This window comes from Centropristis striata, chromosome 7, assembly GCF_030273125.1.
Source record: "Centropristis striata isolate RG_2023a ecotype Rhode Island chromosome 7, C.striata_1.0, whole genome shotgun sequence".
In the NCBI taxonomy this organism is placed as follows: domain Eukaryota; kingdom Metazoa; phylum Chordata; class Actinopteri; order Perciformes; family Serranidae; genus Centropristis; species Centropristis striata.
The window spans coordinates 10,503,176-10,521,815 of NC_081523.1; the positions used below are offsets into that span (position 1 = coordinate 10,503,176).

The 18,640-nt window shown below is 37.8% G+C and overlaps 2 protein-coding genes across 2 annotated transcripts in view; both read right to left on the reverse strand.

The window, feature by feature from the left end:
• Nucleotides 1-4,519, reverse strand: part of dnah10 (dynein axonemal heavy chain 10) — a 34,506-nt gene extending 29,987 nt beyond the window's left edge. The window contains exons 1-8 of the mRNA XM_059337187.1: nucleotides 4,163-4,519; nucleotides 2,242-2,348; nucleotides 1,999-2,107; nucleotides 1,785-1,900; nucleotides 1,447-1,639; nucleotides 1,103-1,260; nucleotides 651-881; nucleotides 42-232 (exon numbers count right to left, since the gene is read on the reverse strand). Coding sequence (XP_059193170.1) covers nucleotides 42-232; nucleotides 651-881; nucleotides 1,103-1,260; nucleotides 1,447-1,639; nucleotides 1,785-1,900; nucleotides 1,999-2,107; nucleotides 2,242-2,348; nucleotides 4,163-4,391 — 1,334 coding nt within the window. The 5' untranslated portion in view covers nucleotides 4,392-4,519. The remainder of the gene's footprint in view (nucleotides 1-41; nucleotides 233-650; nucleotides 882-1,102; nucleotides 1,261-1,446; nucleotides 1,640-1,784; nucleotides 1,901-1,998; nucleotides 2,108-2,241; nucleotides 2,349-4,162) is intronic.
• Nucleotides 4,520-6,136: 1,617 nt separating this feature from the next.
• Nucleotides 6,137-18,640, reverse strand: atp6v0a2b (ATPase H+ transporting V0 subunit a2b). The gene is made up of 20 exons (XM_059337170.1): nucleotides 18,100-18,640; nucleotides 17,630-17,708; nucleotides 17,107-17,204; nucleotides 16,482-16,619; nucleotides 16,240-16,337; nucleotides 14,820-14,946; nucleotides 13,712-13,794; nucleotides 13,492-13,585; nucleotides 12,537-12,749; nucleotides 11,463-11,613; nucleotides 10,872-11,011; nucleotides 10,636-10,790; nucleotides 10,387-10,477; nucleotides 10,022-10,140; nucleotides 9,726-9,936; nucleotides 9,470-9,589; nucleotides 9,241-9,360; nucleotides 8,544-8,661; nucleotides 6,832-7,003; nucleotides 6,137-6,724 (listed from the first exon to the last, which is right to left on the reverse strand). Exons 1-20 carry the CDS (start codon nucleotides 18,214-18,216, stop codon nucleotides 6,622-6,624), a joined length of 2,547 nt encoding a protein of 848 aa, XP_059193153.1. The 5' UTR covers nucleotides 18,217-18,640; the 3' UTR covers nucleotides 6,137-6,621.

Genomic DNA, 18,640 nt, shown 5'->3' on the forward strand with positions numbered 1-18,640 from the left:
GAACCTACAGTGTCAAATTTAAATGTACTATCCACACATACCTGAACAGCGTCTGGACATCAATTACTTGAGTCACACGTTCACACAGCTGCCAGGCGATACGCTCCATTAGAGGGACCATACGCTCATTTGTGTTGTAGTGGCAAGAGATCATCCACACAATTTGCAGGCTGCTCATTAGGGGAGGGATGGTCTCCAGGATCACACTAAAATTTGCTCCAGTTCCCAGATTCTACAAGAGACAATGGTCATTTTGATAAAAGTGAAAGTGAGCATGGAAAAACAATGCTGAAGTCCAAATTCTGATATAAAGCTTGGTACACTTGGTACACTTGGTTTCACTGTTCATGGTTAAAGCATCTACAAGGAACTTTCATTTTGTGTTGTGTTTTCTTTTTCTATTTGCTGATCTTGCGCCAGTATCAGTCATAAGCATATACCATATATGCTCTTCCAATCTGCATGCCATGAATAGATTTGTCTGATTTTGTGAGGAATCAGACAAAACAGACAGACATCAGGAATAACCATGTAAAATAGAGTTGAAATTAAAATTACAGTTAAATTCCTTGTAGTTGCTTCAACAGAGAAAGTAGAGTGTCTATGAAAAGAACATTCAGCAATAATGCATTATAAAAAGTGCAGCTCACCATGAAGTGTCTTTCCAGTGTGCTGAGGAAGCCTATATTATCCTCTGCTTCCACACGGTATTTAGTCAGTTCAGCAACTGTTCCTTCCAGGGTCTGAACAATGTCTGCATCTGCTTTGGTAATTACCTCTAAGATCTTCTTTACTGCAGGCTGTTTGAGTTGTTCACTCAGAGCACTCAGGATGGATGCACGCTCTTGCCAAAAAGTGATCTCTGCCAAAGGGCTAGGTGCCTGGAGGAAAATGAAAACTCAATGTTTCATATTAGTGTATGGATATCACCATGTATGTTTTATGCTTTCTATTACCTATTAATTTAATTTAGAGCTGACAGGGATTCAATTTATTGGTAATATTTCATACATTTCAGCAGCAACTATGTGAATGCTGGCCTTCAGCTGACACCACCAAGCCTGCCTGGGAAGAAACTCAGAATATGGGGAGAGTCACACACCTGTGGTTTTTTGTTTTGCTGCTCCTCAATAACAATGGTAATCTGAGTGTGCCAGTTCATCACACACTGCTCCAACTTCTCTAGCATCTCTCGATCAGACAGTAGTACATCTACCTGCGGCTCGAGGTCTAGCTCAGGGATGTGCAGCGTGATCTCATCTGCAACGAAGACACTGATCTTAAGATTAACATTAAAAAGCATGAGCGGTATATATAAGGCTTGTTTCTTTCTTTCCTTGTTTCCCTATTTGCCCTTCTATAAAATATTTACATATTGTTTAACAGTCAAATAATGTTAAATTACTTAAATTGAAAAATAATACACCTTTATTTATCTAATCAAACCTTGAATCTGAAGCTTTTGGATAGTTGTGTTGAGCATGCCCAAATACTTGTACGTCCTGTTCAGCAACTCGTCACGAACTGTGAGTTGCCCACTTGACTTCACTGGACTCTCCTCCTGAGGAGAAACTGTACCGCTTTCATAACCTCCACCAGTTATCTTCATCTGGTGTGCAGAAATCAAGGGTATATACACCTGACAAAAGACACATTGAATATGGATCATATTCTTTATTCAGAAAAACGTTTTATATATATATATATGGTTAATAGTGACAGTTTGTCTGTTGTTGAAGTAAGTTTTTGTTTGCTGGCTATTTGTTGTTTTTATTTTTACTTACATTGGCAAGTTTGTTTTGCATCACAAGAAGGGGATCTCCACTTTGCTTGCCAATGTCAAATAACCTGGACAACAGCATACAGGCCTCTTTCATGTCCAGTGGTTCAACAATGGTGTCTTTTTAAAACACAAATAATAGCATCTTGGTTAATACTTTTTTGTGCAATAGAGGCGGGAACATGCTTTATTCCAATGACACCGATCTCTCTACTCACCTTTTGTGCTCCTAATGAAGTAGAACACAGTGGTTTTCAAAAATTTCTCAGGGTATTCATTTACTGACACATGAAGCTCAATGTGATAGACCACTTGAACCTCAATCACCTGAAAACACGAAACCAGAAATGGGTTTCACATTTTCCCCTCCCGATCAACAATACACCAATAAATGATCTCAAACACAGTCACAATGTAAAAGCAATAAACAAAAGTAGGTTGAAATTAAAGTTTCATCTCACATGGCTGGGACTTTGTTCATATATCTCCTCTGAATCTGAGGTTACCACTGCTCCACTTTGAGTCAAGGACTTCTTGTCAGGATCTGCAGAGTCTTCATCTGTCCTTTCTGTGGTTATAAACATTGTATTTCGATGCAGTCTTGCTGTCAACATGCTAACAAAATTAAAATAGAGGACAAAAACCTGTCTTTGCTCCCTTTCTACACCTTTGCTAGCCCCAGTTTGTGCCTCTCATGTACATGGTTAAAAATGTCTTTGGAAATTAGAGATTCCAGGTGTTCAGGCCATACAGCATGTGCTCCCTACGAAGGAAAACATGCTGGGGAGGATGGTTTGTTAGGGGATATTAATCTATGAACTTACATCATGACTAATATGGTGTCAAAGTATGTTCCCCATATTCTTACAGTACACTTACCTCTGTAATATTTTTTTTAAAACAGGGCCTGACCCATATGGGTCAATATTGGCCTATCACAGATACAATGGTATTGGTGAAAATGTTGACCAATATGGAAACTTCTTCTTTAAAAAAAAAAGCAGAAAATATGTCTTGGTCATTAAGTAAAGTGACATCACATAGTTCGTCCAGAAGAGTACGCACCTACATACATACATCCGGTGGTTAACAGACAAAAAGCTGCTCTCAACTATGTCAACCCTCTAATGTCATTTAGTACAGAGGATAACAGCTTAAAGGCAATGTAGGAAAATACAACTGACACCAAAAAAGGTAACATTTCGTCACACTGTTAAAATAATCGCCTAACTATTTTTTTCAAGTTTTGCAGGAAACAAAAAACTTTTTTTGATCATTTCATTCAAAAAGGATGTAACAAAGGATGGCTATTGGCTACAGTAGTAACACTGTGTGTAAATGTATGTAACTTAAGGGAAATAAATGAATTAGGCAATTTTTTGAACATGCCTTTGTGACTTAAGCAATATATGGTAACACTTTATTTTGAAGGTGTCTACATAAGAGTCAAACAAGCCTGCCAGAAACATGACATGAGTCTCATGTATCATCAAGTATCATGAGCATTACTGTTACTTCAAAGTGTCATTAATGTTCATGACACATCCCATGTCATGTTTATGACACGCTCATGTCACTCTTATGTACAGTGGCGGTTCTAAACAGGGGCCTCCAGGGGCCACTGCCCCTGTGAAGAAGCCCTTGGCCCCTGCTGTGGCCCCTGTGTCAAATTAATAATAAAATGATCAATTTATAACTATGAACGACGGAACAATTCTTACCTATTTTTTGTTCAAACAATATCTCATTGTAAACAAAAGGAACCCAGAATGTGTACATTGTATAATAGTTTAATTGTGCAATAAAAGCTAAATATAAAGATCATTCTCACTGTACTGCACTTTCAAAATTTAAAAAAAGTAATTGTGTACAAAAATGAGAAATGTCATTGTCGTACAAAAATAACTGTTAATGTTGGTAAGTCTCATTGCTGCAATCAATGTAATTCTTCCAAATATGATACTTTTAGCTAAAATAAAGGTTTTGAATGCTTAAATATCATTTTGCCGATTTCTAATGTGCCCCTCTGATTAAACACTGGGCCCTCCTTGGCCCCCACGGTAAAATTGGTCTAGAACCGCCACTGCTTATGTAGACACCTTAGAGTAAAGTGTTACCAATTTTAGTGTCATCAATAAAACACTTAACTGATAACAATCTCCCTCTAGCTCTTCTTTGCTGGGTTCTTATCTGATGCCTATGAATGTGGCAAATTGCCAAAGACAAAACAACAATTTTGACAAAAAATGACTTAGACGATTATTTTAACAGTGTGACGATTTGCACGTTGAAATACAAAACAGTAAACTTAACTTCATAGCGCATATAGCCAGAAAACGCTTAATAACATACAAAACTAACGCTACACTTTAGCCAACTTACCAAGTGGAATTTCAACTTCAATTTCCTCCTCTCTAATAGTTTTGAAAAACATGAGACATGATGGCGAGTCTTCCTCCGAGACGACATTCAAATAACGGATAATTTTCTCTTCCTCCTCTCCATCTCCCCGACTGAGGAGTTCGTCGAAACAGTTGGGACCGTCCGGAAGATTGAACCCGACAGAGACGCACTGTCGGATCCACTCCACTCTTAAATCATCGTGGACCATTTTTAAAAAAAGTTAGCCAACATTTAAGAATTAAAAGCATTAACTACTTGCTGGTTAACTAGTAATAGGAAACGCTGTCGACATTTTCTTGCGGTTGCTATCAGCTTTAACGACTAAATTAACGTTACTTTGCTGTTAGTTTAGCTGTTGCCATGGCAGCCAGCGAACATCTCGCGCTGCTTGCTACCTCCTGGCAGAGCAGTTGAGAGAAATTTGTTCCCAGAGTCATGACTGGAAGGCAGCTCTCGGATCACTCCTTATGCTCAAAATAAATGCTATTCTTCTTCTTTACGTTTTGTGGGAAGTTGAAAGTGCACTCTTATTAGGCATGAGCTGAAGTATATACAAAATTAAAAGAATTGATCGTTGACAAACATAATGTCCATTATTAGTGGTGGATAGTAACTAAGTGCATTTACTCAAGTATTGTACTTTGTTGAAGTTTATACATAACCCAAGCAGAATGTATGGGTATTCATTACAAATCACCTAAAAATTATGTCTAAAAAGAAGCAAAAAAAAAATAAAAAAGGAAAAAAACCTATAAAATGCTGCTGAATTAGAGGAACAAACATCCTTGTTATTGGTACATTGATCTTTTCTTTTAAAAAACAAAACAATAAAAGAACAATAAGAAACATTGTAAGATTATAGGATTTGACAGGAAAAAAACCCCAACTCAAACAAAAACTATTTATTATTGACATGGGTTTGATTTTCTGAAAAGAACTAGAACATGGAGTGTTAATCAATGAAAAAATACAATTCTTTAAATGAATGACAAGATTAGGACTGCGTGAGAAGAAATAACAATACCATTGTAACCAACCCACATAACAATTTAGTGTTAATCATGATTACCTACAAGCAAATAATTGCTAAGCAAATATCACTTGCCCCAATAACAGCGCCTGACCCTTGAATTCCCAAGATTTAACATATTATGCCACTGTTAAAATTTGACAGCAAGGGCCATAACTGACAGCCATATGTGGCAGTATGTTACTGCAGCAAATTATGTTTCTGTTGAATAATCTAAATCTCAATATTGCAACATTGACGACAATTAAGTCTCCTTCCCTTCGCAAAAATTCTAATACCAATTCCATACAATACTGACGTCACAAAATTAGCAAATACTACTAATGCCTGATGTTGGTACATAATCCAATGTTCTCCTCATAAAAGCCCACTGTGTTGAATATGGATAAAAGATCTTTCAAAGGGCACCAGACCAGTGAGCTGAGTCAACAAATGTGTGGAATGTTAAAATTGAACAGTAGGTGGCAGATGCATAGGCAACACTGTGAATGCATAAAAAGTAAAAATCATACTCCCATTAACATTCATCTTTAATTCTTATACATTTTAAAATATAATAAATTAAAAAATAATTCTGTAAAAGTATATACATCTCATCACAAACCTGCCCGAGCACTTTTCAATACTGACAAGTCAACGATCCTTTGCAGTGTTTTGATACCACAAAGTAAGAACACAAGGAAAACCGGAGAATGATACAGTCATTTGGTTGTACTTTTGTAAGGCAGTCAGTGCAACGAAAAGTTGAGCGAGAAAACTGAAAGGTGGCTCACTACCTAGTGTTTGGAAACCAGATCTGCCAAAACTGAAACATAAAAAGAAAAGCATTTATATACACAACTGTGCCAAAATGAATAACAAAAAAAAAGAAAGATATGAAGCGAAAACAGAAATGAATAAAGGACTTTTACTTCAAACGAAAATGTGAATGAAATGCTATTTTATTACTGTAACTTTATCTCATATTGACTCATATCTCTTTTACTTTTTTATTCCAATTTTGGTAGATGTGGTTTTCCATACAAGTGACATCAACAACCATACCAACAATGCCTCCTATAGAAAAATTGATGGTTTTATAAAGATAGATAAATTTGAGCCTCACATTTCAACCTGCAGTGAAGCAAACTGAAGCTGGTACAAAACACTCCGTGTTACATAAATTCGCAATAATGAAACCTTGCGAGCATTACATTGTGTACTGGTGGTTTCTTCAAAGTGTCAGTCAGGAGGGCAGGGTGTTTCAGTCCATGGTTTGTGAAGCTAATCAGAAAACTTCCTAACATTCAACAGAAAAAAATATTTAAAAATCACAATCCCCTCATGACTTCTCTGGAATACGCCTATGGGACAGTGCTGGCTTCTTTTGGTTCCATTTACCACCTAACAGTTCTACCAGGTAGTCCCTTCACAGTAGCCCTTCATGCTCAAAGCTGGAGGGCAGGAGAGAAAAGGAAAAGGGGCAAAACTTGACTCCAGTCCCACTGTAGAATTTATTCTGAAACTCCACCCTGAGGAGGAAACGAGCAGCAGCTATGAATATAAAATACTGAGATCATACAAAATCATTTGGCCTCATCAGTGACACAAGTATTTTTATTGGTTATTGTCATCTTACCAGTGCAGCCGGAGGGCATGAAGGAACGCAGACAGACCCTCCATTACCAGGAGGATTGACACAGTGAGAACGGCAAACAGGCCAAACACAGGCACAAGGAATAACACCCCAATAGTGGTGTCCATTCGTAGTCCTACTCGCATCACCATGGCCCACAGCACCTCTGACAGCTCTGTGAACGCAGACAAACGAGCATGTGCACCACACATTAAGTGAATTACACCAGAGACATAGTGTATTCAGGCTGATCTCATAGCTGTCACTGGTCTGCATTTGTTCGCTTTGATCTAAACTCCTACATGTCTCCCTAATCAATGACTATTATCATATACTATTGTTAGTGTGGCTCCGTCTAGTTTTACTTGAAACACACACTTCAAGCGCATGAGGATGTAGTTGACGCGTGTCTTAAGCCGAAAAAATCCCACAGTTTCTTTCTTATGGTTTATTGAAAACCTTTCGTTTGAGCATTACAAACAATAAACTGCAGCAATCCAAAAAAAATAAAATAATTATGAGCATGGTCGAAAACTAGTGTGCTCTCCTCGTCTCCATAATCCTAATTAAACAAAGTATGCAATTATGACGTTACACAAGTCTCAGCCAATAAGAAGAGTGCAATTCCTACGAACCAATAGGCATTCCTACAACCTCAATAAAGAACTATGAACTATGAAATACAAATCTGAATTATTTATCAGCTTCTCCACAATGTACAAAATGACTCTAACAACTATTATCAGGGTGCAGTTTTGAACAGGTTTGGCATTAAAAGACTTTGGGTTTAAATTTGTTCACAGGGACTGATACATTCCAGGACTATACTTTGACATGTCAGTTTTATTTGAAAGGGATCACGCTAAATTTATTCTGACTGGACAAAATCTAGTCTGGTTAAGATTAGGATTGCTGAGAAACTTTGACCAGTACTCAGCTATAATTGGAAGTCATTTTAACAGAATGGCTAGAGCAGCACACACACAGACAGAGATACCATATATTAGTCATATATGTGAAGGTGGCTTCTGGAGGAAGATTGTTGATATTCTAACTTCACATTTTTATACCAAGTTGGCAAGATAATATCCCAGATGTTATTTACGTTTCATTATGATTAAGGTGTAGCCCTGTATCTTGGGGGCGAGGACGTGAAAGAGAAGCTGGAATAACTTTGTGTGGCTCAGTGCGAGGCAGCAGTCACAGCTGAAACAGACTAAAAGTTTACTGGATTAGAATCACTGACTGCATCGTAAAGTTGCTGTTTGGTTCTGCTTTCTTAGGGCATCCATGTAATCAGTTTTCCATATAATTATATTTTTTTTATGCAAAATGAATTTAAATCAGATAATAAACCATGAAATACTGTGCATGGGCTCATTTCATAATGTTCTCACATTGCAGAATGTGCTTTCCTTGAGGATTTGTCCCCTTGCAGGATAGCAAATGGGAAAAAATGAAAACAATGGCATCGTTTAACTTTTTTACTAAATTTTTACTTTCTGCACGTTCATAATCTAGAGAGCTACTTTCCACATACGAAATGTCAGCCACAACCTAATCTTTTTTTATTGTGAATGTGTAAAATAAGGTAACAGATGGGGCAAATATAGATGTATGTATGAGTTGAATTGGAAGTCTTTGAGTGTGTGCTCGTACAGGTTTGAAGGAGCGACAAACTACCTGTGTGTTGTATTGCAAACCATCATACTCACGGGCATGTGCCAGGCTCAGAGCCCAGAGCCTCAGGTAGGAGGCTGTGTTGGAGACGCAGCCCAGACAATACTCTATCGTGTGGATGGCCTGATGCAGGAACTCATCTGCAAAGTCAAACTGACACAACAAAAAAATTAAACTCAGAATCGCTGTCAGAAAACAAGGACATATAATAATAGCTGGTTATAAAGAAGTTAAAGATGAAAGAATAACATGGAGTGTTAATCAATGAAAAAATACAATTCTTTAAATGAATGACAAGATTAGGACTGCGTGAGAAGAAATTACAATACCATTGTAACCAACCCACATAACAATTTAATGTTAATCATGATTACCTCCAAGCAAATAATTGCTAAGCAAATATCACTTGCCCCAATAACAGCGCCTGACCCTTGAATTCCCAAGATTTAACATATTATGCCACTGTTAAAATTTGACAGCAAGGGCCATAACTGACAGCCATATGTGGCAGTATGTTACTGCAGCAAATTATGTTTCTGTTGAATAATCTAAATCTCAATATTGCAACATTGACGACAATTAAGTCTCCTTCCCTTCGCAAAAATTCTGCAAAGTCAAACTGACACAGCAAAAAAATTAAACTCAGAATCGCTGTCAGAAAACAAGGACATATAATAACAGCTAGTTATAAAGAAGTTAAAGATTAAAGAATAACTGTCCAGCCGTGCTGACCTCCTCTGTCTGGCGCTCTCCACTACTGGAGAGATCACTGTGACTGCTGCCCTCCTCCATGTCATGAGCCCTCATCAGGTAGAGCTCCTCTTCACTGTTACGCCGCACACGCTCATATCCCTGAGGGGACACAGAGAAACTACTCAGATTTGCATGTGTTACAGTCAAATATTTGGAAACGTGTTATACACAGTGTGCAAATATTCCCAGATGCATTCCAAACTCTCACCCTGTACATTCCTAGGCGGTGGCTCCCATTGTGAAGCCAATAAAGGTAGACAGGTTTCCCCACGAGTAAGACAGGCACTGAGAGAACAGCAATGACCACCAAAAATACCTGCAGGCCAGTCTAGAAGAAGCAAAAAAAATATTGCATTACATGGTTAAGATCTATCTCAGTACATTTTAAATGACATCTGATTAGTGAGAACAGGGACAGTGAGGTTACACCTCAGCAGAACTGAAGCTTGACATTAGCTTCTCACCTGTCCAGGGTAGAGGGGCTGCACAGCATCGCCCTGCATGAGGAACATGTTTATGAAATGGATGAGGATGCTTGGAGCCTCTCTGGAGTCTTTAGCAGTGAAGGCCAGCCACTTGTAGAATATCATGAAGACCAAGTAGCCAAACAGACACAGCAGGAACAGGAGCTCGGGTAGAAACACCAAGTAAATGTTGTACTTCTTCCTAAAGTGTCTGTTTTTTTGACAAAAATAATGCATGCTATTAGAAACTAAAACATCATTAAGGGCATTACCAGGTCAAATAAACTGGTACTTACAAGTGATTATAAGTGCTGAGGATAACCCCAAAGCTCATGTGAACGATACCCATTATCACTGACATCTTCATCTTATAGGAGTTCAGAAATGTAAGGCGGTTGGATGCCAAATTCCAAATCTGTGCAACAGAAAGATGATATACACGGCATTATAAACGGGTAGCAATACAAAGAAGAGCAAGCTGTAAGGACATATTAACTGTTATTTCTACACATATAGCATCAGCTGTTGACACGCTATGGGGCAGATCAGTTATAACCACCACAATGGTGAGAAGCAATGATAATATCTATGCATGTGAGCCGTCATATGACAAATCACGTTATCCATGATGACTGTTTGTTTTAAACTATGCTATACTCACAGGGTCAATTCCCAGAGGGTAAGGTCCGGTAAAAACTCCCGTAACATTTGGATCCAAAGTGAGAAACCGATTACCGAGGATATCTTTCTCCCTGTTAGCACACAAATAAAACCACCAGTGTGTGTTAAATGTAAAGTCATGATGAAACAAATCCATAAACATCAGCTTATTTTTATATTTTCAAAACATGTATATAGCTTTTACATAAAACTCTAGTTGGAATAATGATTTTGAGCTTGAAGTACTCACGTCCACTTCTGTGTGTACATGGCGTGTACACTCCATCCAGAACCAAAGATGTTAAGGGACTTTGAGAAACAGTCGTTGTATATCAGGCCAGTGTAGATGGAGAACAAGCCCATCATCAGGATGATATAACGCCCCTCAAAGAATGTGTTCCAGATCTGCACATACACATCAAATCACTCAGTTATCCTTCACACTGTACGACACATAAATGAGTATTAGGTGGAGTACTCACTCACCTCGTTCCTGGTGTTTTTAAGTGTGCGGTTGTTTTCGTACAACACCATCCAGAGAGCAAACAGAGCCATGATAGCGCCGTGACCAAGATCCCCGAACATCACAGCAAACAGGAACGGGAAAGTGATGATTGTGAAAGGAGCTACAGATGAGAAGGAGAAAAGAAAAATCAAGAAGAGGCAACGTAAAAAATATTTAAATACAGTAGCACCTCTAAAAATAAAATAGCAAAGAAGTAGAAGTTGATTACTTTGCAAAGAAAGCACATGTACCAAAAAAGATCAGTAGAGTTAAAAAAGTATGTGTATTATTCTGTGATTATGTGCTGAATACCTTAATCTATAATTTAGTACATTTGTTATAAATAATGGACACTCTTTAAAAAAAAAAAAAAAGGTAGTAATATAGAGGGTAGTAATTCACAGGGACAGAAATGTTGCATGTGTTACCACAGGAGGGAGTATTACACAATTATAATAAAAAGGATCTTAGTTTTTCTGTTATCTGTAAAAGCTGTTGCGCAACACATTCATGTTTCTGCCTCATGTCTGAAAAAACAAAAAAATTATAGAAAGACAAGAGACCCCACTCACCAGGGTTAACCTCTCTGTAACTGCCCACTCCATAGGCATCCACAATGTTCTGAAAGCCAGAGGTAAATTTGTTGGTCCTTATCAGAGTGGGGGGAGTGTCAGTGGTGGGGATACGGTTGACAAAGGATGGAACTGTTGCCCCACTTTTTCTCTGAAATATTGAAATCAAATTAAAATGTCAGTATGTTGCCTTAAATAAATTTCACCATAATGTCTTGATACATTGGACTAGCATTGCAAAAAGTAGCAAAACATAATAAACACGAAAATATATGACAGTCCTTGTCCTCAACAGTTTTGGCATTACATAATCATAAGGCAACCAGTTGTGTTAACATGATAAAGAAATCTCTGTCTTTGTATTTCTTTTTCCCAAAGACACGCTCTGTCCTCATGAGCCAGCAAACTGACAGAACAGTGGCCCCTCAGTACCCTCGACAAGTCACAGTCTTTTTCTTAAACTAAAAAGAAGAAGAAAACTACTTGCTTAAAGGATAACACCAGTTCATGAAGCAACTGCCGCGGTTAAATAAACAGAAGAAGAAGCCTGCAGGGAAGCCAAAGTCAACTAGAATTACTGCCTTGTGGTTGTTCACCTCCACTAACCAGACACAATGCAGTTTGCATCCATGTCTGTCTAAACACAATATAGAAGTTAGTGAGAAAGTGGTTGTCACTTAATAATGTCAATAAAAAGTGTTTTTGCAGAGTATTATGTCACAGTGAAGTTAACCTTTGAACTTTTGTAAATAAATATCATAATTATATCCTATTACACATTTGTGGGAATTTCTTTCCTAATTAGAAAATTAAGTCTTGAGCTATGACCAATGACATTTTATGCGAGGTCACAGTGAACTTGGAATACTAAAATTGTAATCAGTTTATCTGTGATTCCGAGTCAACATTAGCGCCAAATTTGTAGAAATTCCCTCCATGAATTCCTGAGGTTTTGTTTTAACGAGAATCAGGTGGCGTACAGATGGAAAATCTGAAAACACAATGCCTCTGGCCACTGCGGTCGGCGGCACAGGGGAAATAAAAATAGAGCAGCTCTATGAAGAGTTTCCTTACCGATCCTTCTTCTAGGGCCCTCCGCAGTGTGGGAATGTCATTGACAGGACACCACACCTCAGCGATCAGACACTTGTTAGTAACATCAAAACTACACAGGTTCAGAATATAGTAGATGGCCTTCATCTTCTTGACCTGGATGACCCAGGTGTAGACGGATTCTGAGGCCTTAATCAAGACCTGTTTCAGGTAGTCCTCTGTCCTATGAAGTACCTGCACAAGGTAAAAGATAAACAGAACTGTTAGTGTATTTCAAAAAAGGGGGGAAAGTTTACAAACATTGACCGTTTTTAAATTTCTATGATTAAGCATGAGACAATGCTAGAGGGATTTAAACATTTACATTAAAGACAAAGGGTATTTTGTTATGAAACAAAAAAGCCATGACTGTTGTGTGTGAGAATAACAAAGACAAAGAGCAGAAAAGAGAAACAGTCAAGAAAGGGAAGGGGACGATAGAAAGCATGCATGAAAGAGGTGAAAAAAAGAATCGGCTCGCCTCAGATGAGGTCTCATGCTGATCATGTGCTACGGGGTGAGTGCAATTCTGTTTCTCAGTCACAGTGGGGTAAAGCTACCAAATGATTTACTCAACTGACCCAGGACTGGCTCACAGGAAGAGAAAATTGGGTTAATCTTTATAAATCAGCCATTTAATTTAGTTCTGTGACCATAAAAGACTGGTTAAATGAGAAATCCTTACTGGATGTATTGTGATTCACAGAAAACAAGATTTCCTGTCAGTTTGTTTTGGAAAATGTTGTACTCTTAAATCCTAAAACCTATCAGAAAAAAATGCCTGGAGGGCTCATATTTGAAATGTAGCTTATATTTAAACCGAGAAATGACGGGAAACACATTTACAAGTAAACCTTCAGTGAATGAAGAACAGACTGTGACTGTGTCCTGTCACTAATTAAACATCTGCATAATTAGATGCTGACAACAGACGTACTGTGTGCAGGTCCTGAATGCGAGTTCTGAGTCCTTCCACAACATCAGTCCTCTCCTCATTGTTGCTGGGATAAGGATACAAGTGACAGTGGTAGCTGTGGAGGGACAAAGTATGTTATTAACAAATCATAACTTCAATAAAACAAAAAACAGATATCAGCCCTTTGTCTCATGGTTGTTCTATTTATTGCAGAAAAGCCAAAGTATTATGGAATAATTACCAGTCACAGATTTTCTTCACTTTCTGGCCAATTTGATCTCCCCAGTAAGAGATCAGGAACACCACACTTTTGGTTGGCTCACCCTGAAGGCAGACAATAAAAAGGAGTGTTGAATTTCAATGATAAGACCCAGATGCTTTATTATTTACTTTGGGCTCAGAAAAAAAACTTTGTTCTTCATAAATTAACTGATATATGCATTTATATTTGATTCTCAAATCAAGCTGCTCTTTTTTTAAAACAAGAAGTATTTCATATTTAAAGTTAATTCTTGACCTTGGAAACAGTAGCAGATTTTTACGAGATTTTTTATAAAACCATGACAGGCATTTTTTTTTTCAGCTTAATGTCAAGCTTCCTCTTTTCTCACTATTCAGCAACACATCTTTACACGTCTTGTAAATTTCCCTGATTCTCACTTAAAGTATGTCCTGACATTCCGCTAGTGATCAGTCGCAGCCCTGCATGCCGGACTTCTGGTCAAGCGGAGGAAATGGATAAGTGGATTAGTTCTGTCACTCTATGTAAACAGACAAGATCACAGCACTCGTTGTTTGAGAGAAGCAAGAAGGACTCAAACAGACTTCACCAGTGTCTTTGTAAATTCTCCATTATGTAACAAATACACAGTTTTGGGGTTTTCCTCTTCAATAGTTCTCTACAATATTCGTCTTCTGCACTAGTTTTTAACGGATCCACTGTGACGACAGCACACAAACAACAGAAAGTGACAGATTTTACTAATAAAAATGAATACTAAATTATTTTTTCAAGAAGTAAACGATGGTTTCTTTGCACTGTCATGGTCATGAACACTGCACAAAATACTCTGAGTATTTATAGCTTATAAATAGTCTCCAATGCACATTCATTTTGCCTTCAATTATGGAAAGAGAGAATACAGATTAGGCTGTTGTCTTGTTATGCCAAATTAAGTTCCTCTACATCTAGACAAGAACCCAGTTTAGAAAATCAAATACAAACAAAATATATACAAAATGCAAATGTTTCTCCTGACTTCCCTTGTTGATATTTTAATCTCTGACATAACACTAGTTATATCTAGTTTTATTCAAATCATGAATAAAGCTAGCTCTGAGAAACCTACCGTGTCAGGATCTTCCAAATACTCCTCAACCTCAGCGTAGCTGAGAATTGTGTAGCCTTTACACACTCTCCAAAGCATCCGCTCAAAGGCCTCAATCTTGGTTCTCTGAATAAGCCCAGAAATGAAACTGCAAGAGAATAAGGAGAACATTCACAAACAGCCCAACATGCAGTTACATACAGTATGTGCCTACTAAAGTACAAACTTTTATATTTACTTTAAATGTAAAAAAAAAAAAAAAAAATCAAAGTAAAGATATGTTTAATTTAACAACCCTTTATTTAATATTTTTAAAAATGTTAAGTGATAAACAAATACACTGCCTCCTCATAAAAATGTAAATAAATTGATAAAAAATAAATAAATAAAATTAAAATACAGCAAGGAAATTAAAAATGAATCTTAAACTTCACTTCTGTTGGCAAATTAAAATATATTCTCTTTTGTGCAACTGCACAACAATAGAAATAAAGAAGAAACTCTTATTTGAAATAAGATAAAATAAGTCTTGTTGTAATTTTGTTTTTGTTTTTTGCTTATGTGAACATCTTCCTAATGATTTTTAAACACCAAAACTCACAGACCTCTGGAGATGAAGGAAACAGTGTTTGTAAACATGTGAGAGCATCTTCACTGACACGTGTGCATGTCAGCAGTCTGGTTAACGTCCCAGTGACATCAGCTTTGCTATCACCTAAACAATCTTACATTATTGATGTCACATTGTTCTCAACTGAACATAATATAAGCTGGCTGCTGCAGCTCTAACACTTTCTACTTCAACTGTGGAGCTACATTGCTTTGTTATATCTAACACTCCTAAAGGAAATTGCAAAGTGAGACTTTGAATGAGCATCGTGATGTTGGCAAAGAATCAGAGCTGCATTCAGTTACTGCAACTTGTGAACTTCCTGCCAAACTTCCTGTTACTGTATACCCTGTATGTGAACTGTGTCTGTATATGAAAAGTATAATATGAGACAGATCGGCCACAGAAAACTATTAATGAGGAAAATAAAAGTGTAGCTTTCCTCATTTTAAAATTAATAAACTGTGTAGCGGCAGCTGGGCAACCTGTTTACTTTTTTCCTCATTATATTATTGTGAATTGAATTACAATTTCATTGATAAAATGTCATGATGATTGTGAAAACTAATCAACTGTGACAGACATTACATTACATTATATTACATGTCATTTAGCAGACGCTTTTGTCCAAAGCGACTTACAATAAGTGCATTCAACCTGAAGGTACTAGACATAGACCACAGGAATCAAGTAAGACCTAGTGGCTATTGTAAATAGTAATACTACAAGTGCCTCTAAATAAATATAATTAAAATATACATTTAACGCTAAGTCCAAACACAAGCATTAATGTTATGCTACTGATATGGTTGGCAGAATCTCATCCCTCACCCCAGTTTGGCTCCAAGCCGCTGCATGCTGCTGTAGTCCATCATCGTGTCTTTTTCTAGGAAAGGAAACTCCTCGTACTGTACTCGTAGGGGCTCTCGCTAGAAAATAATCACAAGATGCAAGGGAAGCAAAGAAAATCTTAGACCTGATTGTAATTGGCAAATTGTGAAATAAAAAAAAATATTTGCTGTACAAACAAGATGAAAATGTGTGTCCAGTTGCATACAGGTTAACATACTAACCTCCGCTGTTCTCTGTACAAAGCTTCGAGTGATGCGCAGCATGTGTGTGTATTCTGTCAGCTCCAGAAGATTCCTCTGCAGCTTCTCTTTATTCCTGGTGACTTCACCCAACTCCACTTCTAGCCTCTGCAGCTGCTCCTGTGAACACAAACACCCAGTGATAATGGACAAAACCTCAATAATAACAACATAAGAGAGTGCAGACCTTCAAGAAAGGCCATTCCATATATCGCCATGTTAACAAAAGCGAGAAATAGTATGTGTATCTACTCCAAAATGTAATGTGTTCTTATTTGGCCCGCGCTACGACCTTCCACCAGGTTTTATGAAAATCAGGCAAATAGTGTTTCTGTAATCCTGCTGATAAACACACAGACAAACAAACCGAAGCCAAAACATAACCTCCTTGGGGGAGGTAACAGTTTGTACTTTTGGAGATAAACATTTTGGATGTAATTTAACAATTTTACACAGACTAGAGCGGAACAAAGTAAGATTCATACATAGAGAAAGCTCTCCACCACATTCATTTAGTTGGATTGGTAGGAACTCAACACTGATATAAATGCCCTCCAGGGACACAATTTAAAAATGATAAATGATGATACATAAGCTAGTAACTAACCATTATAGCCATGACGTGCTTGGGTAAAGGAGCCACTGGGTTAACGTCTCTCTCTGGCAGTGAAATATCTGCCTTCTTGACCTCCCTCAGAAGGTATCCTGTTAAAAATAAAGGGCAATGTTTATAAAGACACAAAAGAGCTTTCAAATGTTTCAAAGCCTCCAAATACCAAGAGCAGACCGTTAAGAACATTGGATTTGAAGCAAAGTCTGACAGTGTGTTACTCTCTTCTCTTAATCTAATAATAAAGGGATTAGTTCATTAAAGACGGCATTTAACTCAACTGAATCTACAACCAGCTGACATTTCTCATGACTGTAGAGTCACTATCTCTCAATTCAATTCAGTTAGTCTTCTGGTCTTAGTCAGCTCTTGTACTACAGCTTTGCTTCTACAGTCCCATCACAGCTTCGTCTTAAACCTGTCTGCTGCAAAATAATTGCATTTTCTGACCAAAGCCTGACTGTGGTTTAAACTAGATAAGAGAGCCTTATAGGTATATTACAATTCAATGTATCCTTACCGAGGATCCTCTCCATCTCTTCACATTTTTTGATCTCATTGACGTGTTTTCGTTGGAATGCGTTAACACTGGGGTTGAGCTGAAACAGGTGTAAGAGACAGCCAAGACTTGAATGATTAACCATCCTGACCACTTATCATTGAGACAATTTGAAACATACAAATATCTTCAGGGCAAACGACCATAAACCACACAGTAACTACGTGTACGTCCCTCTTTACTGCAGCATTTTACAACTATGATCTAGGGGATATCTAGGACTTCCTTCTGCAAGTTACAAGTAAATGGCAACGGCTGTGCTCATATTAATTTAGACTTTGTGATAAATGTTGTAAGAGTTTCGACAGGTAACAGTTAGATGCTTGAACTTTGTCCAGTAGTTTTTTTTTTTTTTTGCAAACTCAGCAGCAACTTTCAAAGTGAGCCCTTACTTTTGTTAGAGATTAAAATCGGTATTTTCCGGGACTTACGTCTCTGAACTCCACCAGCCCGAGTTCTCCAAGTTCACTGATGCAGTCGTATGCTGATCCAGACTGTAGAAACAGCTGGGCCAGGCACATCTCTTCACCTCGGAGCAGAGAGCTCATTTTGACAGTTCACTCGGTTATTCACCTGCTTAGCTTATGGGCTAATGTTAGCAAGCTAACTATTGCCGTTTCAGTAAATTATAACACGTCACTGGCGGTTGGTCAAGTCCCTCTTCGTGCTTTTCATGTTTCGGCCCCCGTGAAAATACAATATTTGACTTGCATGACGCTGACTTTAGCCGTCGCTACAGCAGAGGCTGCTCCTGTTAGCTAACAGGCTAGCCGGTGAGCGCTGTGTTGTTAATTCTTGGATGAAAAACTTGTTCCGTTAAAGTTAAAGAAGAAATTGTGAGGTAGCCGGAATTAAGACCACTAACGTAACATATCCAAAGGTGTATTCACGACTCTTCTCATAGTTTATGAAGTTTTTAGCAGACGTCCGCTTGCCATGTCCATACTACTCCACGTCACTTCACTTCACACT